This window comes from Brachyistius frenatus, unplaced genomic scaffold (genome assembly GCF_029030835.1).
Source record: "Brachyistius frenatus isolate BFR_SWC_R1_liver_20210118 unplaced genomic scaffold, ASM2903083v1 Contig_231, whole genome shotgun sequence".
Classification (NCBI taxonomy): domain Eukaryota; kingdom Metazoa; phylum Chordata; class Actinopteri; family Embiotocidae; genus Brachyistius; species Brachyistius frenatus.
The window spans coordinates 100,001-124,549 of NW_027210830.1; the positions used below are offsets into that span (position 1 = coordinate 100,001).

The 24,549-nt window shown below is 44.5% G+C and overlaps 1 protein-coding gene across 2 annotated transcripts in view; it reads left to right on the plus strand.

Annotated features, from left to right (window-relative positions):
* abca2 (ATP-binding cassette, sub-family A (ABC1), member 2) overlaps nt 1-24,549 on the plus strand; it is a 41,208-nt gene that overhangs the window by 2,019 nt on the left and 14,640 nt on the right. For both annotated transcript variants that reach the window (XM_069720061.1, XM_069720062.1), the window contains exons 2-21: nt 12,835-12,928; nt 15,186-15,297; nt 15,405-15,568; nt 15,883-16,004; nt 16,222-16,335; nt 16,503-16,679; nt 16,764-16,985; nt 17,071-17,462; nt 18,066-18,225; nt 18,316-18,444; nt 18,523-18,690; nt 19,303-19,399; nt 20,132-20,305; nt 21,490-21,592; nt 21,716-21,830; nt 22,139-22,329; nt 22,423-22,573; nt 23,065-23,269; nt 23,348-23,512; nt 23,967-24,147. In XM_069720061.1, coding sequence (XP_069576162.1) covers nt 12,835-12,928; nt 15,186-15,297; nt 15,405-15,568; nt 15,883-16,004; nt 16,222-16,335; nt 16,503-16,679; nt 16,764-16,985; nt 17,071-17,462; nt 18,066-18,225; nt 18,316-18,444; nt 18,523-18,690; nt 19,303-19,399; nt 20,132-20,305; nt 21,490-21,592; nt 21,716-21,830; nt 22,139-22,329; nt 22,423-22,573; nt 23,065-23,269; nt 23,348-23,512; nt 23,967-24,147 — 3,236 coding nt within the window. The remainder of the gene's footprint in view (nt 1-12,834; nt 12,929-15,185; nt 15,298-15,404; nt 15,569-15,882; nt 16,005-16,221; nt 16,336-16,502; nt 16,680-16,763; nt 16,986-17,070; nt 17,463-18,065; nt 18,226-18,315; nt 18,445-18,522; nt 18,691-19,302; nt 19,400-20,131; nt 20,306-21,489; nt 21,593-21,715; nt 21,831-22,138; nt 22,330-22,422; nt 22,574-23,064; nt 23,270-23,347; nt 23,513-23,966; nt 24,148-24,549) is intronic.

Below are 24,549 nucleotides of genomic sequence, written 5' to 3' on the forward strand. Positions count from 1 at the left end.
CTTTCATACAAGAAATGCAGCTCAAAGTGATTTACAGCAAGAAAATGACATGAAGTCTTTCACATTAAAACAGATAGAAAAGAAATGAGATGCATAAGAACAAATAAAATGCATGAAAATAAACACAAATAGAGTAAATTATGAAATAAGCAATATGCATTTTAAAGGCAAAGGTGCATTTTTTTTTAACAGCTTCTGATCTCTGACGGTGTTTCATAGTTTATTAAACTCTCGATGATGCAGATTGAGACGAAACATTCATTATGGTGATTTCAATAAAGGTGCATCAAATCATCTTTTAATCTCTCCGGTGTGCGTTTGTCTTTATGCTGCTGCTTCCTTTTATTTTGAAAGACCTGAAATCAGACGTGTTGAACGTGAAACAGAAAAAGTTACTCATTGATTTCGTTCACCAGCTCAAACACTGTTTATCTTCTCGGTGCCTGAACACAAGAGTCACGGACACCAGTCGGACCAAATCATTTGCATATTCACTTCCTGTAGCAGCAGCTGTTGGCTCATAAAATCCAAAGTGAATAAAATGTGTCCATCAGTTATCTCGGTGTTGTTAGCTAAAGTCACTCCTTCTTCTTAGTTTTCTGGAGGTCCATCTGAAAATAATCCCTCATTCATTAGAAAAGAAGATTCAAGAAGACCTGTTTTTGGGGGCGTGTCTGTTTGATTGACAGGTCTGTGGTGCAGTCAGGTTGTATTTGTATTTACAAATTTGGATTTGATGAGAGAAGTTGAATGGGAGTCTATGGAGCCGGAGGCTTTTTGGAGCCGACCTCTAGTGGCACTCGCTGGTATTGCAGCTGAAGACACTTCTGGATCAGAACCATTTTACAGACCTGAAGCTACGAACTTTTGATGTTATCTGCAACACAACTGAAAAGTTTTGTTTGACTTCAGCTCTCCGTGCTGACAGATTATTGCTCAGATTATCTGAGTGGTTGACGGGCGTATTTTTTGGGGGGCTTTTCAGTCTGCAGCCCAACCGCCATCTTGTTTCTTCTGTAGTTGAACAAACACAAACACACAATCACTCCCAACCGACAGCGTCACCTTCAGATCAAATAGAAACGGAGGTGCGGTGTGATCTGACGGCGTGACCTCTACACACGTCTGACTCGACATATCGTGCCGCCGTTTTCCCTCCGGGGTCTATTATTAGTCATCAGAAGTCCTCATGCCCGTCGCCAGCTTTATTTCAGCCAGGTTTTTGTGCTGAAAGCTGAGGCTGGATGTGTCCTCAGACGGCTGCTGGTGTCCTGATGGAGCGGTTTGTGTTTATGTGTGTGTGTGTGTGTGTGGGGGGGGAGGGGGAGGTAGGAGGGGGGCTATTTTTAGCCCATCTACCTGCAAGACATCCAACTCTGACGAGGCACAAGAGACGCTCCCGTTATAATAATAGCAACAGCTGCGTCATTTCTGTCCACATTTCTGACGGCGCCGGCCGGTTTGGCCTCGTTAAAGCTCGACCACGGGATTGATGAAGGGGAGCAGAACGGCCGACTCGGCACTAAAGCTCCGATAGCATCAATCACAAATGTACCCCCCCCCCCCCCAGCACCCCTCACCCCCTGCTGACGGAGACCGGGCAGGAATCAGGCGCATCGCGGCCCGGGTCCAAAAAAAACTACATCAAGATGTTCTCATGGAAATAATCACTCGTTGTTTTCTGTGAATAAATAAACACAAACACTTCGTCACTGGTGGACTTTATATTTACTTCATTTAGTGCATTTTAAAGGTATTTGTCATCCTTCATTTTTACTGTTCTCAGACAGGCAGTATTTGCGTACAGACCTCGTACCGTAACACCGCGGATAGTCACGCACTTAAAAACACGAGTCCATGGATTTTTGTTCATCAGATATCTTTATTTATCAGATATCTTAGTTCCTCAGATATCTTTATTTATCAGATATCTTAGTTCCTCAGATATCTTTATTTATCAGATATCTTTGTTCATCAGTTATCTTAGTTCATCAGATATCTTAGTTCCTCAGATATCTTTGTTCATCAGATATCTTAGTTCCTCAGATATCTTAGTTCATCAGATATCTTTGTTCCTCAGATATCTTTATTTATCAGATATCTTAGTTCATCAGATATCTTTGTTCATCAGATATCTTAGTTCATCAGATATCTTAGTTCCTCAGATATCTTTGTTCATCAGATATCTTAGTTCCTCAGATATCTTTATTTATCAGATATCTTTGTTCATCAGTTATCTTAGTTCATCAGATATCTTTGTTCATCAGATATCTTAGTTCCTCAGATATCTTTGTTCATCAGATATCTTAGTTCCTCAGATATCTTTATTTATCAGATATCTTAGTTCATCAGATATCTTTGTTCATCAGATATCTTTGTTCATCAGATATCTTTGTTCATCAGATATCTTTGTTCATCAGATATCTTAGTTCATCAGATATCTTAGTTCATCAGATATCTTTGTTCATCAGATATCTTTGTTCATCAGATATCTTTGTTCATCAGATATCTTTGTTCATCAGATATCTTTATTTATCAGATATCTTAGTTCATCAGATATCTTTGTTCATCAGATATCTTAGTTCATCAGATATCTTAGTTCCTCAGATATCTTTGTTCATCAGATATCTTAGTTCCTCAGATATCTTAGTTCATCAGATATCTTTGTTCCTCAGATATCTTTATTTATCAGATATCTTAGTTCATCAGATATCTTTGTTCATCAGATATCTTAGTTCATCAGATATCTTAGTTCCTCAGATATCTTTGTTCATCAGATATCTTAGTTCCTCAGATATCTTTATTTATCAGATATCTTTGTTCATCAGTTATCTTAGTTCATCAGATATCTTTGTTCATCAGATATCTTAGTTCCTCAGATATCTTTGTTCATCAGATATCTTAGTTCCTCAGATATCTTTATTTATCAGATATCTTAGTTCATCAGATATCTTTGTTCATCAGATATCTTTGTTCATCAGATATCTTTGTTCATCAGATATCTTTGTTCATCAGATATCTTAGTTCATCAGATATCTTAGTTCATCAGATATCTTTGTTCATCAGATATCTTTGTTCATCAGATATCTTTGTTCATCAGATATCTTTGTTCATCAGATATCTTTATTTATCAGATATCTTAGTTCATCAGATATCTTTGTTCATCAGATATCTTAGTTCATCAGATATCTTTGTTCATCAGATATCTTTGTTCATCAGATATCTTTATTTATCAGATATCTTAGTTCATCAGATATCTTTGTTCATCAGATATCTTTGTTCATCAGATATCTTTGTTCCAACCAGACTGAGCTAGCTGATCAGTTTAGTGTTTCTATGTTCTGTATTTATTCAGTTGGAGACTAGAAATCCTCTCTGTTGCTAGGGTGGTTGCTAAGGGGGCGGGTCTACTTCCTGGAGTAGTAAACATTGCGTACGTTACATAAGAGTCGACTGATTGTTTTTTACCAAGTTGTTAGTCATACCCCCTGTGTGTTGCCATGGAAACGGAGATCACATGAAACAAAACGTTTTTTTTTTTTTATATATATTTTTAAAAGTGAATTGCCTCCAACAATATGAACATGTTGATTACATTTAAAAACATTTTTTTGTTATTATTATACAACAAGTTACCAACTAAATAAAGTATGTAATCCCAAAATGTGTTCATATTGTGGAGGCCGATTCACTCTCAGAATATAATTGTTTTTTTGATAGTGCAAGGTCCGTCTCCATGGCAACACACAGGGGGCGGGGGGGATATATGACTTATATCACTACTTTTAATACTAAATCAGTTTAATCTGTAGGGACTTGTCCGTCTGGTTATTAGGTCGGACGGGGGAGTGTTGTATCTTTTAAATGCATTAAATGTTTTAAATAAATCGCGTCCTAAACCAACATTTCCAGACAGAATAAAAGCTTCTCAGCAGCGTCTGAGTTCCCCTCCAGAGGAGGAGCTGCAGGATTCATAGATAACCTCGGCTGTCTCCGGTGCCGGGCCTCGTGAACCAGCTGCTGCTCTATTAGACTTTACAGATCACATTTATAATTCATTTAGCTGTCAGTTAACCTTCTGCTGCAGATTTGCACGCTTCTCTTATCAGCCAGCAGCTTCATCCTTCATCTCTCCCATCTCCTCTCTCTCTCTCTGCGTGTCCTCTTCTGTGTTTTTCTTTTCTCTATTCATTTTTTTTTTTTTTTTTTTAAATCTCAGTCTCCGAGTCCCCGTCTCTCTCTGCAGTCTCCATAGATACCCGGCGCTGCCCGTCCCGCTGTAAGACTATCATTCACAGAGAGAGACTGGATGTAGGTCAGACTCCTGGAGACTAAATGTTCCGTACAGCTGAGCTCCGCGGTCGCTGTCTGTCCACGTCAGTCAGGATTTTCTACATTTTGCACAGCAGCTGTTTGCATCAGGAAATTCATCAGTACAATTATTCACTTTTCTTTTACTGCAGCAGCACCAATCAATAGTTCATATTAACAGTTTTCAGAGAAAATGACTAAACATGCAGTTTGTACTTTTCTTCACAAAAAGTTCTTATTTAGTTTTCACACCTGTAGTTTGGTTTTATTTGGTCGGTGATGTCATCAACCATCAGTGATGTCATCGTTGGTTTGTGAACGTTATGAATCCTCCAGTTCAGATTCTGTCCGTCACCATCTTTGCTAGTTCGGAGCGGTTTGGAGCAGGAAGTGACCATATTTGGACGAGCTGGGGGAGGAGCCAGCGGTGAATCTGACCGATCTGATTGGAAACCTGACCATACTAAGTCCCGCCCACCGATAGCTGTAACCTGACTGCACCACAGGCCTGTCAATCAAACAGACACGCCCCCAAAAACAGGTCTTCTTGAATCTTCTTTTCTAATGAATGAGGGATTATTTTCAGATGGACCTCCAGAAAACTAAGAAGAAGGAGTGACTTTAGCTAACAACACCGAGATAACTGATGGACACTTTTTTAGGGCCCGAGCACCGATGGTGTGAAAGTCCAGTTGTTATTCAAGCGATTATTATTCTCGTTCCTTATTTTTCTCTGCAAAGAACTGCATTTTTGCTGGTTTTATTATATTCAAAAACTCATGAAAGTTGGTACACGCGTCTCTCACGGCGAAAAATATTGTATTCTAGTGGAGTCACGAGTGGGCGTGGCCTAATGGTCCCGGTCCCGGTCCCAGCTGCAACTGTTGAAGATAAAAAAAAAAAAAAAAGGATGTTGGATGTTTCGTGTGTTGGGTTTTGTATATTTATTATCTGTTGCCGTGGATGTTACGTCAGGGTTTTTATTTGGAGGATAATAACTCCATCTGTTGACCTCTAATAACGCAGCACGACATATTTTCACTGAAGGTGCAGCCAGGAATCTGATCGGTCTTAAAATAGGTGCTGCAGCTGGATTAGATGTGAAACATGTCAGATAAATCCTCCCTACGATCACCAAACCGGCCGCGCAGCGCTCATTATGGGATGTCTCGGTGCTGCTGGCAGAAAGTCTTTCCTGTGGCTGGCGGTCTGTTGCAGCAGCAGCAGCAGCGTTGGTTGGTGCTGGAAAATAAAGGGTCTCAGACAGCCCATGAATTATTGAGGTGTTCTTCCTCCTCCTGGGAGGTGCACCAAACACAGATTAGATCTATAGATGAGAAACCTCTTCCCTTTTTGCGCACTTTATTGTGTGTAGATTTAATTTCAAATCAATAAATGGGTATTTTTTTCCATCCCTCCATCTCAATGAGCCATGATGATGAAGAGGACAGAACCAGCCAGATTAGGAGCATCTTCAATCCACATCAGGAACAATAATAGAACATTTTATTTGTGTATCCGATAGATATGATTCATCAGCTTCTGAGGTTCCTGAAAAAAATGGGTGAATTTGAAGCATCTCGGTGAACATTTTACATCGAGGATCATTTTACTGAGAATTACTGTCGCTTAATTTAGAGAATTTTTTTTTCGAGCAAGCAGCTCATTGATTATATTCCAGATATTTTACTGATCTATAAAAAATAACCACCTTCAAGATTTTGCTGACGTTTTAAAACCTTCTAGAGTTTGATGCTTTTTCTTTTTTCCATATTTAACACTGAACAATAACAATGAAACCGAATGCAACATAATGTGGACTCAACTCGCCTTGTGTGTGTGTGTGTGTGTGTGTGTGTGTGTGTGTGTGTGTGTGTGTGTGTGTGTGTGTTTAGCAGTTTTTTTTTTTTAGTTTTTTTTTTTACGAAGACCGCAAATTCAAATGAGTAAATTAAAAAAAAAAAAAAAATCGATTTTGTTGAAATGAACCAAACGAGGCTGATGTTTGTAAACGGGATCCGGGACGATGAGTGAGCGTTACATCATCTGAAGACTGATGTTTGACGTCCTCTGATGTCCTCTGATGTCCTCTGGGTGGATCCTTGTGTTTAACGGGACGGAGGTTTAACAGGAGGTTGAGGTTTATCCAAACATTCACCACACGGTTTTTATTGTCCTTTAGCTCCATTACTGGAGGACAAACCAGCTCTGAACTCTTTAAGCTAAATGAAATGGCTCAGTAGGAGGGGTGGGGGGGGGGGGAGTTATAATTTGGGGATTTAAAGTAAATCAGCAATATTCCTTTTAAAGGGTTGAAGTGGTTCCCTTTTAAAAGACGAGAGTGATTAGTGGGAGAGGCTGCAGTGTTTGGCAGCGCGACTGAAGATGACGCATCCATTAAGGAAAGGGGGGGGGGTACTGCAGCGTGGATTATTACATCAGGTGATGAAACGGTGACGGATGGACGGTGTTTTTATTCCAGTGTATTAAGACGTTTTCACACCTGAAACGACGTCCGCGTTCGTTGTCACGTTGTTTATAACCCATCCGGTTAATTCTGCCTTTCCTTTTAGAAGAAGTCCGTATGAACCGCCGACGTCCCGCCGGCGGGGAAGCTGAAAAATGGAAGCTGCAGATATTTTGAAGGGTGACGTGTTCACATGATGAGGTCACTTCCTGTCAGCGCAGAGCAGCTGCGTGAAACAGAACCAGTACTATATGTTGGTGTACGAAGGGAAGTGCATCGTTTGTCTCTGTGGAAAGTCGGCCAATAGGACGACTCCCTGGCAGCCTGGACCAAGTGTGTCCCCCCTCCCCCCACGGGAGACGACTTTGTCCTCACACAGCGGACGCAAGCAGGAATGAAAAAAGAAAAACCTTCCTCACACCTTCTCGCTCTGACGTCACGTTTAAGGATCCACTGAGACCTTCCTGCAAAGCCTCGCTGGGTTTTATACACACCTGCTTCTTCTACTACAGTTACACACACACACACACACACACACACACACACACACACACACACACACACACACACACACACACACACACACACACACACACACACACTGCAGCAAACTCTTCTGTCGGTGCTGGAGAGCTCTCTGGATCCACCGTTGGACGTTTATTTTTAACCATTTATAAGAGTTAATCAGGAGGTTCCTGTTGCACATGAAGTGACTCTCAGCAGGAGAACGAGTTTTCTAGATGATGACGGGATATTTACGAACATTTTATTCACTTTGGATTTGATGAGAGAAGTTGAATGGGAGTCTATGGAGCCGGAGGCTTTTTGGAGCCGACCTCTAGTGGCACTCGCTGGTATTGCAGCTGAAGACACTTTTTCCACTCAACTTGAGAAGCAGCGCTGGAAAAATCAAACAAGATAAATCAACTCGATTTTTAATATCATTTAGTGACTGTGAATGTGTCAACGTCTCAGATCTCCGTACCTGCCGACACACCTGGTGATGATGATGGGCGGAGCTACGTTCTGGCACCTGGTGTGGATCCGTTCCCCCTCAGTGGTCTCTGACCCCCCCCCCCCCGCCACTCATCCAGCTCATCGCAGAGTCATGATCGGCCCTTTGAATAATTGAACTGCACATGAGTGGTGAGCGTGTGCTTAATAATACATCAGCAGCAGCGTTACAGATCCTTTGTGTTCGTGTGGGAGACGAAACCTCTTCAGGCTGATGTATGTTTTTCTCGAGAGGTCTTCAGCGGCCTTTCTCCCACAGACTGGATGGAAAAATGATCGTAGTCTCCGAGGGTCGTAAAAGTGAACGATGCAGAAGTGTCTTAAAGTGCAATACCACTGAGTGCCACTAGAGGTTTAAAAGTTCTCAGTAAATGTTTTCCACAAGTCATCATGGTGTCATCAGATAAAGTCACTCCTTCTTGTTAGTTTCTGGAGGTCCATCTGAAAATAATCCCTCATTCATTAGAAAAGAAGATTCAAGAAGACCTGTTTTTGGGGGCGTGTCTTGTTTGATTGACATGCCTGTGGTGCAGTCAGGTTTCCTGTGTAAGTGGGCGGGGCAAAGCCGGTCAAATCCACCCCCTCTCGCTCCTCGTCCAAATATGGTCACGTCTGGTTTAAAAAAGTAACATGTAAGGAGCTGTCTCTGATTTTAGGAGCGATGGATCATATGTGTTGTTATTGATCAACCTCATGCCAGAAATGAAATAAAAACAGTTGTGTTCATAGTTTGGACGTCTGCAGGTCTGATTTGGTGCCTCAGAGATTTTCTCCTAAATTTGACATCTTTTCTCGTTTATTGTTCTTATTGTCTCGGAGAAAAGACCATTTGTTCATTTGCCATTTTTGAAGAATGAATCTTTGATAAATTGCCATGAAAGGCCGAAACAGTGAAGGTTTGTCTCCACAAAATATTTAAACATGACGACGGCATCCTCTGAGGCGTCTTTGTGTCATTTCCCTATCTGCTCTGTGTGTGTGTGTGTGTGTGTGTGTGTGTGTGTGTGTGTGTGTGTGTGTGTGTGTGTGTGTGTGTGTGTGTGTGTGTGTGTGTGTGTGTGTGTGTGTTGTCCATCCTCCCGCCCACTCAGAGTCTCAAACATTGGGTTCATTGTGATTCCAAATGTTTTGAGTGGCATCAGCAGCACTGTTGACGTTCTTCAATCAGCAGGAGCTTTTGTGTGTGTGTGTGTGTGTGTGAGTGTGTGTGTGTGTGTGAGTGTGTGTGTGTGTGTGAGTGTGTGTGTGTGTGCGCCATGTTTCCATGTTGACATATTAGCTTACAAATGTGAGTGTGTGTGCGTCATTGCAAAAATGTCACTCACTCCTTCTTATTAGTTTTCTGGAGGTCCATCTGAAAATAATCCCTCATTCATTAGAAAAGAAGATTCAAGAAGACCTGTTTTTGGGGGCGTGTCTGTTTGATTGACAGGCCTGTGGTGCAGTCAGGTTACAGCTATCGGTGGGCGGGACGTAGTATCGTCAGGTTTCCTATCAGATCGTGTCAGATCCACCGCTGGCTCCTCCCCCAGCTCGTCCAAATTTGGTCACTTCCTTCTCCAAACCGCTCCGAACTAGGAGGACCACAATCCAAACTCCACGCTTAATAACGGGGCACGTCACCGATGGTTGGTGCTACTGTTCTGTCTCTGAAATCAGTGATTAGAGACAGAACAGCAACGTTATTCACATCAATGAAATTTTGAGACATAACACTGATATTATTGATATTAGAGACTAAATAGTGGCATTAATCAATGATTTTTAAAGACAAAATTCAAATTTTAAATGGTGACAGATATCGGTGGGCGGGACGTAGTATCGTCAGGCTTCCAATCAGATCGGTCAGATCCACCTCTGGCTCCTCCCCCAGCTCGTCCAAATATGGTCACTTCATGTTCCAAACCGCTCCGAACTAACAAAGATGGTGACGGACAGAATCTGAACTGGAGGATTCATAACGTTCACAAACCAACGATGACATCACTGATGGTTGATGACATCACTGATGGTTGATGACATCACCGCTGGTTGATGACGTCACCGCTGGTTGATGACGTCACCGCTAGCTGCCGATCGGTGTGCTCTCAGCCAAAGATGGTTTGTGAGGTAGAAGATGTTTCACTCGGGGCGTATTGATCGGTCTTTAAGGGTTTCTGTGTTCTTGCGATCGTCTCGGTCACTACGAGACGCTGCAGATGTTCACGTGTTATCTGTTGATGTCCAGTTGTGCTTTCTGGTGTCCTGAAAAAGGCGCCACATGAAATCCATCGTTGAGAGCGTCCTTCTGTTATTCACACACGAGTATCACAGCGCTGCGATGACTCATCAGGTGTGTGTAGGCACGGTGGGAAACATGCATGAGCACAACTCTGGCATGTTCTCTTCTAGAAACACCAGCTTGTGTGTGTGTGTGTGTGTGTGTGTGTGTGTGTGTGTGTGTGTGTGTGTGTGTGTGTGTGTCACTTTGTGATGGAGGTTGTTCAAGGATAAATTCAGGTTCTCACAGTTTGGCTCTTTATCTCTGGAGTCTGTACACACACACACACACACACACACACACACACACACACACACACACACACACACACACACACACACACACACACACACACAGACACACACACACACACACACACACACACACACACACACACACACACACACACACACACACACACACACACACACACACACACACAGTCAGACTGTGCAAACAAACCAGAAGTTGATCTAAACTGCTGTATTTGGACATAAAACTCATTGTGTGCATTCCCAAAATGTTGCTAATAAACCACCGGAAAACTGAATGAATCAATTAATTAATTGAAAAAATGACCAAAGACAACATATCAAATGTTGAAACTGAGACATTTTATTGTTTTATGAAAAATAATCTGCTCGTTTTAAATTTGTTTGCAGCAACACGTTTCCAAAAACTCTGCAAAAGACTAGACTAACCAGGTTACCATGGCAACAGATCAGTAACATGATTGGGTAGAAAATATGATTTCAGAGAGACAGAGTCTCAGCAGTGAAGATGGGGAGAGGTTCACCTCTCTGAAAGACTGGGTTGGAAAATAGTTCAACAATCTCAGAATAATGTTCCTCAACGTAAAACTACAAAGAATTAGTGGATTTCATCGTCTACGGTTCATAATATCATTAAAAGATTCAGAGAATCTGGAGAAATCTCTGAACACAAGGGACAAGGCTGGAAACCAATATTGGATGGTGGTGATCTTCGGGCCCTCAGGCAGCACTGCATTAAAAACACACTGTTCTGGAGTGGAAATCACTGCATGGGCTCAGGAACACTTGTGAAAACCATCGTCTGTGAACACAGTTCATCGCTGTGTCCACAAATGATGTTAAAACTCTCCAAAGAAGAAACCAGATATCAGGCAAGAGTGGGACCACATTATATTTTTAAAACTCCAGGGAAGAGTCCGGGTGCCCGTTTAAAACATTTGAACCAAAAAATAAGACAAAGGAGACCCTGAACTGTTGAGCAGCTAAAAATCCAATATCAGGGAAGAGTGGGACAACATTTCACTTTCAAAACTCCAGAAACTGGTCTCCCCAGTTCCCAACACGTTTTACAGAGTGTTGTCAAAAGAAAAGGTGATTCAACACAATGGTAAACTCTGCCAACTTTGTGAAAAAAAAAAAAAATCTAATATCTCCCTGAAGCATTTGATATATTGTCTTGAGTCTATTTTCAATTAAATATGAGTTTACAAATCAGCACAATTTAGTTTTTATTTACATTTTACGCGGCGTCCCAACTTCTTCTGGAAGCGGGAGTTGAACATGCAGCTGCAGGAAACACGGCTGAAGCTACGAAGCGATCGATACGCTCACTCAGTCACGGGATCCACTGCAGATTGAAACTATTGATTAGTTCAGCTGTAAGAAAAGGAGACGTTGCCGTGGAAGATGTTGCCGTGGGCGACCTCTAACATGCAAATGTGGATGTCTGTGTAAAGTGCAGCATCAGACTCTCGCTCTCTTTCTCTTTCCTTCCCAGAGTGCTTTGCTGTTTTGTTATTCTAATCAGACTTTTGCTTTTGTTCCTCCAAGACATGAAAATCAATACCGACGGTCCTCTCGGTAACTGTGTGTGTGTGTGTGTGTGTGTGTGTGTGTGTGTGTGTGTGTGTGTGTGTGTGTGTGTGTGTGTGTTCAGTTGTCAGAGCCACATTTACTTTACATCAATCAAACTTTCTAAAATTTCGGTGTGTCAGAGGTCTCTTGTTTACTGTCTAAAAGGCCCATTTGTTTGTCATGACCTTCACAGACAGGCAGAGAGAGAGAGAGAGAGAGTGTGTGTGTGTGTGTGTGTGTGTGTGTGTGTGTGTGTGTGTGTGTGTGTGTGTGTGTGTGTGTGTGTCTCCAAGACGGACACACAAAGACGTCATGGTTCCCATGATTCAGTTTGGACAATGTAACAAGAGAGCACTATGCTGTCATATTCACACACACACACACACACACACACACACACACACACACACACACACACACACACACACACACACACACACACACACACACACACACTCACTCACTCACTCACACACACAAGTTTACGTGGCCTCGTTATCGTACACTTTTCAAGGATTGAAAGTACTCTTAGAAATTCGCTCTGAACAGTTTGATTATTAATCGATTATTCGTCCCGTTCCTCGTGTTTCGTCGTCGTCTTCTTCTTCTTCTTCTTCTTCTTCTTCTTCTTCTTCTTCTTCTTCGTCGTCTTCTTCGTCTTGGTGTTGTTTGATGGCGGCTGGCAGTCAGCTTTTCGGTGCATTACGAGACAACTAGAAAACAAGACCAGTTTTTACCCATGAGGTCTCATAAGAGAAGCCTGTGTAATACCGCTGAGGGCCACTAGGGGGCGTCTCCAACAGACTGTTTTAGGACTGAAGGTTTCCAGATCATCAGTAAACAAATCAGTAGGGTTTTTTTATACGTGATTTTATTTATTAAATATTATTATTTGTTTAATGATTTATTATTTTTGCGTCTCTTTCCTCCTCCAGTGGGTTCTGGCCTTCGAGATCTTCATCCCGCTCGTCCTCTTCTTCATCCTCCTCGGGCTGAGGCAGAAGAAGCCGGCGATACCCGTGAAGGAAGGTAAGTTTCATCAACGTGGTCTCCTGAAGGCTCTCAGTCCCGTTGTTATAGTAATAACTTTATATATTATATATCGCTTGTGTCGCTCACCCCGAAGTTTCTACAGTAGCCCGTAAGGGACAAAACCAAGGAGGGTGACATCATCCATGTCGTGATGGTGTTGTTGACATGTGGTCTGCCTCCATCGCCTGCTGTAGTTTCAGCACCACGTTTATTTTGATGCTTTTTGTCTCCTTTGTTCTTTTACGTCACCTCGTTTTCTTTCTTTTCTTTTTTCCTCGTGCATGATGATGCATGTTCTCCGCATGTTCTCCGCATGTTCTCCGCATGTTCTGCGCATGTTGGACGGACCAGTGTGTAAGTGTTACTCGTCGTTTATTTTCTGGCTGAGCGGATGTGTTAATGAAAACCTTTAAATCTCCCCGTTAACCCCGTTTCAGAGGTGTCGTTCCTCCGTGTGGGCGTTACGTCCTCGTTATGCGTTCGATCCACGTCCAGATCAGCGCAGCGTGAATATGAATCTGGATGCTTGACTGTAAGAGGAGCGATCGAAGAGTTCAGAGAGTTCCTGAACGCAGCACGGTGCTGCAGGAAGCAACGACCTCCACGACGAAGTATTCAACAGTTCAACATCGTCACGGAGTTCCTCACGTTAACGTGACCGCTGGTACGTCAAACATTAGCGACGTCACCGTGGAAACCTGAAACTGGAGCAGAGAAACATCAGACTTAAGTATTTGGGAACAGAAAGAAGTCGCAGGGAGCTACGATTGTGTTGTCGTGGTGGAGAACCCTGTTGCCACGGCGCCACAGTTCAGGTGGTTCACAGCGAATGTTTCCCCTCAGAAGGTTCCCAGTGGAACTCGGTGTTGACAGTCTGACTCTGGGGGACGAATTCACCGTTGCACAACTCAAGAAAACCCACCTGTTGAGGATTTACAGAGTTTGACTCAGTGGAAATCACTGCATGGGCTCAGGAACACTCGGCTTGAAGATTTTCTCTTCCCATAAATCTGATGTTTCTCTGCTCCAGTTTCAGGTTTCCATGGTGACATCACTAATGTTCACGTACCTGTTGCTCCGTGTGATCTTCGTATCGTGGAAGGTCAGATTGGCGTTGCTGCACAGAGGAACACACTGCATGAATATCGGTGGACATGGAGATGATCTAATCCCGATGATTATTGGCCCTCTTGTGATTGTGTAACCTCTCGGTGTGTACTTTGTGTGGTTTCTCTTGTGTTTGTTTTTCCCGTTAACGCTTCTCTGCTGTTCACGTTTAACCTGACGTCAGTATTTAACACCTGAATTTAATGACCTTTGTTCTCCGCGGCGGTCAGAGAGGACGAACTGACCCACGACTGTTATTTCAAAAAGGAACTCGCTCTTTAAGTGTCGGTGTTGCTTTAGTTTATTTTTATAAAATCAAATTCCTGAACTTTTCTTTTCCTTTTTTTTTTTTTTAAATACCTGAAGTTTAAACAAAAAAAAGAGAAGCAACTCAGAGGATGTAAATAAGAGTTCAAATATCGGGTGCACATTTTAACAGCTCATATGAAGCTCTAAAACCACTTCCTGTCGTAGACTTCAGCAGTTGAGGCTCCGCCCCCCTCAGTGAGACACACAGAGATCAGAGGACAGAAACACAGCAGAGACTCTCACACTGAGCTGGAAACAAAATGGCTGCTCACAAATGAGGTAAAATAACATAATGTAAAATATTCATCAGCTGGACTGTAAACAGCAGGGGGGGCGGAGCTATAAAGAATTACTTTTCAAATTAAAAGCCCTCCAGTTTCACACCGTCACACATATGAGGTTTATAGGAAAAAAAACATGCTGCTGAATTGAAGCTGCTGTGAAACAATGTGTGTGTTGAGTATAAATGTTTGTTAACATTCACAAAAAGAAGCTGATTCAGCTGTTTTTGGGGTGAAGCTCAGCTATGTGAATAAATGTTGAGGAGCTCTCGGAGGAAAAAGATTACGACGATATGAAAGAGAAAGCGAGCAGCAGGATGACAGGAAGTGGGTTTTTTTTGTGGGAGGATGAACAGCATCCACACTGGAGACGGTAACCATGGCAACATGCAGCCGTTAGCAAGAGCTGAGTTTTTGTCCAACATGACGGGTCAGAACATCTCTCTGACCGTCAGCTGCTGCCGGTCTTCCTCACGGTTTTCTTTTTCACCTCCTCCTCCTCCTCCTCCTCCTCTATCTGCTGGCTTCGTCTTCCTCCTCCTCTTCCTCACGTCCAGCCTTCTACAGCGCCGCCCCGCTCACCTCGGCCGGCATCATTCCCATCATGCAGTCGCTGTGTCCGGACGGGCAGCGGGACGAGTTCGGGTTCCTGCAGTACAAGAACTCCACGTGAGAGAAGGAACTTTAGTTTGCATGTTTTAAAATCTTCGTTATCAAAATATTTTTTTTATATCACATCCTTCACCTCTCTGTCTCTGTACGTCTCCGTCCCTCAGTGTGACCCAGCTGCTGGAGCGGATCAGCGAGGTGGTCGAACAGAACCGACTCTTCGCGTCCGACCGGCCCGGTTTGGGTCAAGAGCTGGAGACCCTGCAGCAGCACCTGGAGAGTCTAAGCTCCGCCCCTCTACCGCCGGACTACAGCTTCAACAGCAGCCAAGGTGTTCATTTCTACAATAATAACAATAATAATAATAATAACAACAATAATAATAATAATAATAACAATAACTTGAATTGTTTGGCAGCTTTCATACAAGACATGAAGCTCAAAGCAAGAAAATACAAATGTAAAAAAAAACTGATATAAAGGAACAAAAACATGTTTATATGTCGACGTGTCGTTTGGAAGCTCATTTTAAATCATGCTGTGTGTGTGTGTGTGTGTGTGTGTGTGTGTGTGTGTGTGTGTGTGTGTGTGTGTGTGTGTGTGTGTGTGTGTGTGTGTGTGTGTGTGTGTGTGTGTGTTGTTCAGGCTTCACGCTGGCCAGCGTGTTGAAGAACCAGTCGGTCTTCTATCAGTTCCTGATCAAGAATCTCTCGTTGTCCGACTCCTCGGCCGTCCTGCTGCTGGACACGCCGCTGAGCCTCAGAGAGGTGACGCACCTCCACCTCCTCTACCTCCTCCATCTCCACCGCCTCCTCTACCTCCTCCTCCTCCACCTCTACCTCCACCTGCTGCGACGCTCCGGCTTCATACTTATTGTGTGTGTGTGTGTGTGTGTGTGTGTGTGTGTGTGTGTGTGTGTGTGTGTGTGTGTGTGTGTGTGTGTGTGTGTGTGTGTGTGTGTGTGTGTGTGTGTTTGTCCTGCAGGTGTACAGTCTCATCTTCGGTACGTCCGTTAGAGACACCGGAGGAACTCAGAGCTCGATTCAAGGAGCAAAAGACACCAAACAGAAACCTGCAGACAAAGTTCTTCATCTGAAGGTTATTACACACACACACACACACACACACACACACACACACACACACACACACACACACACACACACACACACACACCCCGTTTTGGGCACCACCGAAGTCGAATGAATGTGAAATCAGTCAAGTTTTCTCTGACTTGCTCTTCCAACTTGTTGGAGCGTCTTCAGGATCAGCTGCTGGGAGGTGTTGAGAGTCTGGACGGAGGTCTGATCCACCGAGCTCTACGCGACCCGACGACAGCAGCCCACCGGCAGGCTCTGCTCAGACTCATGTCGCGGGCTCTGGGCCTCGCCGAGGCTCCGGGCGACCAGAGGAGCGACCGGCCGGGCCTGAAGGAGGCCGAGGTACAAAGTCCCAGAATGCACTTCGGGTCCGCCGGTTTTTGTTTTGTTGTGTTTTGCACAGTCAGCTGATTCTGTCCTCCGCAGGCCGTCCTGCTCACCGGCTCCATGCTGGAGCTGCTCACCTGCGGGGAGGGCGGGGGCTCCGAGCTCGGGGAGATCCTGCCGGTGCCCGAGATGCAGCGGCCGGCGCTGCAGGCGTACCGCGGCGCCGTGTGCGGCGGGGCGGAGGGTCAAAGGTCGGAGCGCTTCAGGCAGCTCAGCCAGGAGCTGAAGGAGCAGATCGACACGCAGAGCGTCGCCGAGAAGGTACGCAGGAAAACCTCCGCTGTAAACACAAAGAGTTCAACGGTTTCTTTTCCGTCATAATAACCCCCCCCCCACCCCCCCACAGCTCCACCTGCAGCGGCCCGCCTCCCTGGTGCCGCTCCCCCAGTCGCACCTCAGAGCGCTGCTGGAGGACCTGGCCGACGTGGAGCGCCTCCTCCAGGACGTGGACCTCCTGTCGGGCCTCGCTCGCCTGCTGCCCAAAGGAGCCTGCGCCGGTCGGACGCCGCCGCCCGCCGCCAACCTCACCTGGTCCCTGAACGCCACCACCTGGGGCCCCAACACCACCGACGTCCCCGGGGAGGAGGCGGAAGAAGGAGCGGAGGGAGGAGCAGGAGGAGCAGGAGCAGCAGGAGGAGGAGGCAAAGGGAAGGAGGAGGCGGAGAACCCTCACTCTCAGTTCTCAGCCTTTGTGCAGCTGTGGGCCGGCCTGCAGCCGATCCTCTGTGGCAACAACAGGTGGGAACAACTTCCTGTGTGGGAACAACTTCCTGTTTGGGAACAACTTCCTGTTTACTACCGCTTTGCTTCAAAAGGCCAATAAACAAAAACCACCTTCAGTTGGACGATGTGACAGGTTTAACACGAATAAATATTTTATATGAACAATCAGTCAAAAGGCTGTAACGTGAAACATCAACAAAACCCGCAGAGTTGGAACATTTTAGCCTCTTTCAGCGTTTTGTTTTGGTTGAAACCGTTCAGCTCATTTTAGGGACAAAAAAAAGTCAGATTTATTTATTTTGCATATTTATACACCATAAATGTCCGAAGAGCTGCAACGACATCAGACACAAATAAAACAAATCAAAAAAACTTGAAACAAAAAAAAGCAATTAAAAACAATTACAAGAATTTTGATGAGATGTGAGCAGTAATTACTTAAAAAAACAAACTGGAATTAATCAGGAAAAAAAGAGCTAATCATGTTCAACTTTGATGAAAACTACAAATATCATCGTGGAACGACTGTTTGTCATTTATTAAACCTGAACTGAACAGGAAGGAGTCCCGGCCAACCTGACAGAATATGATACGGTTTTATTTTGTGCCGACCTGCAGGATCATCGAGCCGGAGGCGCTGAAGCAGGGCAACATGAGCTCTCTGGGCTTCACCAGCAAAGAGCAGCGCAACCTCGGCCTGCTCGTCCACCTCATGACCACCAACCCCAAGATCCTCTACTCGCCCATCGGCTCCCAGGTGGACCGAGTGATCCAGAAGGCGCGTGGACCGATCCGACCCGTCTGACAGGAGGATCAATCTAGTGTATACTAAATAAATAAATACGTATTTTTTTGTTTCCCCTCTCAGGCGAACGAGACGTTTGCGTTCGTGGGCAACGTGACTCGCTACACGCGTGTTTGGCTGAACATCTCGGCTCGGCTGCGGACGTTCCTGGAGGAGAGCCGGCTGCACAGCCAGCTGCTGTGGCTGCAGCAGGTTGGCCTTCATCCTCTGACTTCATTCCTTCGTACCAGGTCGTATCAGGATGTGAAAACTCGTGTCTCTCCCCTCCAGCTGTCCTCGGAGCTCCAGCGGCACCCCGAGCTGCTGAACGCCACCGACAGCGAGCTGATGCAGCGTCTGGTGGAGGGAAACTACAGCCTGCCCAACACCTCCGCCCTGCTGGAGCAGCTGGACACCATCGACAACGCCGCCTGCGGCTGGACGCGCTTCATGTCCAAGGTCCGTGGAAGCCACGGCTTCTTCTGCCTGAACCGTGGCGCCATGGCAACGCGTAGAAACGTAGAACGACGTGGTCGCAGCTCCCCGACGGTCGCTGCATTCGGCTTTTTGTTCGCCAAAAATTTGACACCAAATCTGTCCCGTCTGTTCAAATACATAAACATGGAGGTGCAGATTTATAACGACTCTTATTAGATTATTTTTTTCGCAGTCTGGAGTTGTTGTTCTTTTGGTTTTTTTCAGGAAGAGTCTCTGAACTTTTTCACCGACTTGTACAAGAAAAAAAAGCTCTCTCCGCTCGTCACCATGACAACGATGTCACTACATTCAGTTCTTCTGTTTTTATTGTTCTTATTTGAAAAATATATGAAAACAAGATTTCTTACGAGCAGTCAGAATAAACTCGTATAGACGGGTGAACATTTGAACCCTGGAGTTGTTTTTTTTATACGCTCCCGTTAAATATCCGTTGAGTCTCTCAGACTCTGGTTGGAGTCAGAAAATAACCCAGAGAAACCGGATCCTATTGATCCGGGTGGGAAAACGCCGACGCTGCAGTAACAGGAGCTCCGTCCTGAATCTGAACATCAGCGGTGTCTCCTGTGTCTCCAGGTCAGCGTGGACGTCTTCAAGGGTTTCCCAGACGAGGACAGCATTGTCAACTACACGCTGAACCAGGCCTACCGGGACAACGTGTCCGTGTTCGCCAGTGAGTCCGTTAAAGTTTCTCCAGAGGATTTAAAGAGAGGAGGAGCCATAATCTGTCCAGCCACAGTTTTTGTGTGATTATTTTGATCAAATTTTCTTTTGATTTGCAGATTTTTTTAAATTTTAAATCGAGGAAAAACAAAATAATTTTTTTTAGGTACTACAGTATAAAGGAATAAATATGTAATCACTTCCTTTGATAATAATTATTTCTAATCTTTTTTTAATTATTTATTTGAACGTGGTGCTCAAAGTTATAAAAATGATAAAAGTGACGTAGCTTGACAAGAACTGACATCAGCTGTCAAAATAAGAGCTTCAGATGCTGTTTAATTAATAACAATTCAACACAGACTGTGCACAGAAACTAAAATCAATCTGCACAACTTAACGTGTTAAACTCATTTAATAAGCATTTAATTAGATCATTTTAATGTGAAGACCACGTTTCTCGCAAACTTCGAAACGTTTATTTGTTTTATTTTTGTTCATAAAACAAGTTTTCTTCAGAAAAGACGACTTATCTGCTACGATAATTTCAGCAAAGCTTCTGTTGACGACTTTTTTTGCTGAAAAAACGCTGGAATTCTTCGTTAGTTTTCACGATTTCCTGGAACTGAACTGCACAACGAAGTTGTGACGCAAAAACGAAACGCATTAAACAAATAAAATCCTGATCCGACTCGTACGTGTATTTAATGTGTGTAAATGCTCGTTCTTTTTTCCCTTCCAGGTGTGATTTTCCAGACCAACAGAGACGGCTCGCTGCCGCCGCACGTTCTCTACAAGATCCGGCAGAACTCCAGCTTCACGGAGAAGACCAACGAGATCCGACGGGCCTACTGGCGGCCCGGACCCAACACGGGGGGGAAGTTCTACTTCCTGTACGGGTTCGTGTGGATCCAGGGTGAGCGGCTCCGCCTGCATCTTCTTAAATCCTGAAGTGGTGCAGAAGGCAGCAGCAGAACCGGGCTTATAAATCAGACCCGGCCTCTGTGGTGGTTTAGTTTGTTCTTGCGCAGAAGAAGGCTTCATTGTGAGAAAGCGCTCGCCGGCTGAGCTGCAGCATTTTCCCTCCCTGCAGGTCATCTTTTATTCAGGAGGCGGGAAGCTGCTCGTCTTGACACAGAAAGATGATCCACGGCGAAGCATCCGGCCCGGGAGGAGTCCTCGCAGCACGCAGATCACAAACACACTCACTCACTTCTGCTCTGCAGGTCCATGCAGGCTGCTGGTTTTGGGGGATTTCTTCCTCTGTAGATATTTCTAGCTGCTCTAACTGACCGACGGACGCCTTCAAATTCACTCCTCTTCTTTCTCGGTTGACATGTTCCTCACTGAGATGTAATCGTATGAAAACTGCACTGAAGCGTTGCAGAGATAAATCAAAGTTATAGTTGCGTCATTGCTTTCTGCATGAATCTCCAATTATGATCTCATTTTCCCGTCACTGAGGCACTGAGCACCTTTTTTTTTTTTGCTGAGTCATAGTGTCCCACAAACATGGTTCAGATATTACCATATTCTACACAACCTCCTCTCCACTGTTATAACTATACCTACTATATAAGACAACTCAACTGACAATATTTTATGGTGTCCAAAAAACACAACAATTTCACAAGACTAAATATTTTTTTCCCCCCCTTGATATAAATGTTAAGTTACTTAAATCTCCAAGTATTATCAAATTAAACAATGACAGATCTGATAGCCTGGACTGTCCTGAAAAAAACAAGATACAGTGTGAATGGTTCGACACTAAAATGACCAAGATATGAGCTTTAACACTGAAGGTGGTGAAATCACCCTGAAAACCAGCGACTACTGCGCCTTTAAAATGTTTTATTCTCTATTCTCACTATTTTATTTTATGAATGTGATGTCCTGTGTTTTTATTTTTAAATTACATTTCAACACGTTTTTTATGTTCTTGAGCTGCATTTTCTTGTGTAAAAGGGTGCAGCTTATACAAATACAGTTTATTATTATTATTATTATTATTATTATTATTCCATTGTATTATTCAAGTTTATTATCCTACCTGATGATGTCACTCTTTTCCTGATGATGTCACTCTTTTCCCTGCAGACATGATTGAGCGAGCCATCATTAACACGTTCGTGGGCCATGATGTGGTGGAGCCGGGGAACTACGTCCAGATGTTCCCTTACCCCTGTTACACCAGAGACGAGTGAGACCGCAGGCTTTTTTGTTGTTGTTGTTATTTATTTCTGGTAGTTTCTGTTCAGTAAAAATAAAAAATAAAAAACTAACAGCGTGTGTTTTGTTGTTGTTGTTGTTGTTTTCCTCTCAGCTTCCTGTTCGTGATCGAGCACATGATGCCTCTCTGCATGGTGATCTCCTGGGTTTACTCCGTCGCCATGATGATTCAGCACATCGTGGCTGAGAAGGAGCACCGGCTCAAAGAGGCGAGACTTCTATTAACGTAACCCGACTCCTCCTGACTGTCACTCGCAGCCTCGGTTTTTCCTCTGTGAGGGGCCGACCAATCAGGGACCAGTGGGCGTGGTCAGGGTTCGACAACGTTGAAGTAGTTCGATCACAGACTGTTTCTAAAAGAGTTCGTAGCTTCAGGTCTGTAAAATGGTTCCGATCCAGAAGTGTCTTCAGCTGCAATACCAGCGAGTGCCACTAGAGGTCGGCTCCAAAAAGCCTCCGGCTCCATAGACTCTGGTTTTAGTCGTCCGTGTAACCGTGGTGACTCTTCCTCCCTCAGGTGATGAAGATGATGGGCCTGAACAACGCCGTCCACTGGGTGGCGTGGTTCATCACCGGCTTCGTCCAGCTGTCCATCTCCGTCACCGCCCTGACGGCCATCTTGAAGTACGGCCGGGTGCTGCTCCACAGCGACCCCTTCATCATCTGGCTCTTCCTCACCATCTACGCCGTCGCCACCATCATGTTCTGGTGAGATCTCAAGGCAGGAATCGAGATTTACGTGATAAATCCACAAAAAACAAACAGCAACAGTCCGATGAAAGTAAAACTTTTGTTTTCCAGCTTCTTGGTGTCGGTGATCTACTCGAAGGCGAAGCTGGCGTCGGCCTGCGGCGGGATCATCTACTTCCTGAGCTACGTGCCGTACATGTACGTGGCCATCAGGGAGGAAGTCGCCCACGACAAGATCACTGCCTTCGAGAAGTGCATCGCCGTAAGGCCTTTTTTTCTCCTTCATTCACGTTTTACGAGGGCGAATCAAAACAGTTCAGAAACTGCTCCTGCTGCGCGGGAACAGTGCTGCACCGTGACGTAGCACAGAGAAGCAGGAAGCTACGACCCCGATGAGTGACGGGTACAAATGTCTGCACTTAATCATCAACAGTTTCTGAGCTACGCACGTTTTGGGGACGGCTAGTTTGTTTATTTGAGTTTGGCTGTTTACTTTTAGCAAAGTAGCACAATTAGCCGTTTGTTAGCTTTGTTAGCATGTTGTTTGCTGCTTGTCAGACCGTCAACACCTTCTGAGGCGTCTGAGGGAAAAAACCTTCGCATTAAACCACCTGAACTGTGTCGCCATGGCAACAAGGGTTCTCCACCTGTCGCAGTGCAGAATTTATGGATCCGCCCTCGTCAACCTGCAGACCGTAAACCGTAGACTAAGTTTTCCTGAGATAGTGACTCGACCTCCCGCCTCTCCTCCAGTCTCTGATGTCCACCACCGCCTTCGGCCTCGGCTCCAAGTACTTCGCGCTGTACGAGGTTGCGGGCGTCGGCATCCAGTGGCGCACCATCAGCCAGTCGCCAGTAGAGGGCGACGACTTCAACCTGGGTCTGTCCATGATGATGCTCATCATCGACGCCGCCGTGTACGGCGTGCTCACCTGGTACATCGAGGCGGTTCATCCAGGTGATGAAAGAAATCCACTTTCTTCTCACTTCTTTTCTTCAGATTGAATAGATTTAAAGAAAACCGATTTGTGTTCAGGGATGTACGGGCTGCCGCGGCCGTGGTACTTCCCCCTGCAGAGGTCCTACTGGTCCGGCAGCGGGCGGGTGGAGACCTGGGATTGGCCGTGGTGCGGAGGCGGAGCCGCCCGGCTGAGCGTGATGGAGGAGGACCAGGCGTGTGCGATGGACCAGCGGAGGTCGGGTACGTAGCTGCAGTCAGGAGATCAAATCAAGCTGCGAGTTGGGATTTATTGTTTTTAATGGGATGTTCTGACGGCAAAAACACCTCTCCTCTTCGTAGTCATGGCAACGGTATACGAGTAAAGCCTGTTATAGTCGATCTTTGATTTTAGATGTCGATCAATAGTTTGTTGTTTGTTTAGCTGGTTTTTTTTAAGCACAATTAGCTGTTTGTTAACTTTTTTTTGCTTTGTTAGCTGTTGATTTTAGTTTGGTGGAACCGCACGTCACCATGAACATAAACATTTTAATTTCTCATCCAATCAGAACACACGTCTGAAGTTGTAGTTTGGTTCAATTCTAACTCCTTTTCAAAATAGCAACAGCCACAAAATCAGGAAAAGAGACGCAGTAAACTGAAGTTTCCTAAATGTTTACTGTATCGTATTTATATATCGTGGTCTTCGTGCCTCCAGAGGAGATGCGCGGCATCGAGGAGGAGCCGAGTCACCTTCCTCTGGTCGTCTGCATCGACAAGCTCACCAAAGTCTACAAGACCGGCAGCAAGCTGGCGCTTAACAAGCTGAGTCTCAACCTGCACGAAAACCAGGTGGTCTCCTTCCTGGGACACAACGGGGCCGGAAAGACCACCACCATGTGAGTAGCAGTGTGTGTGTGTGTGTGTGTGTGGTGATAAAAGTCAACACAGGAGAAGAAAATGTACGTTTAAACTCTTAAAAAAAACAAAAAAACTTCTTTAAAGTTCAGATAAATGTTGCAAAAGATCTATAAACCTGGACGGATGTTAATTTAAATATATAGAAAAGAAATGAGGTTCATAAGAACAGATAAAAAACACAAGAAACAGATAATATACATAAGAACAAATAAAATACATAAGAAAAGATAAAATGCATAAAATTAAACACAAATACAGTTAAAATATAAAATAATCAATCTGCATGTTAAAGACGCAGTGGTTCAAAGAGCTTCAAGAGTTCACTTTTGTATTTTATTCTGTAAGAAATACAGTTTAAAACGTATTAAAGTCTTTGAGGT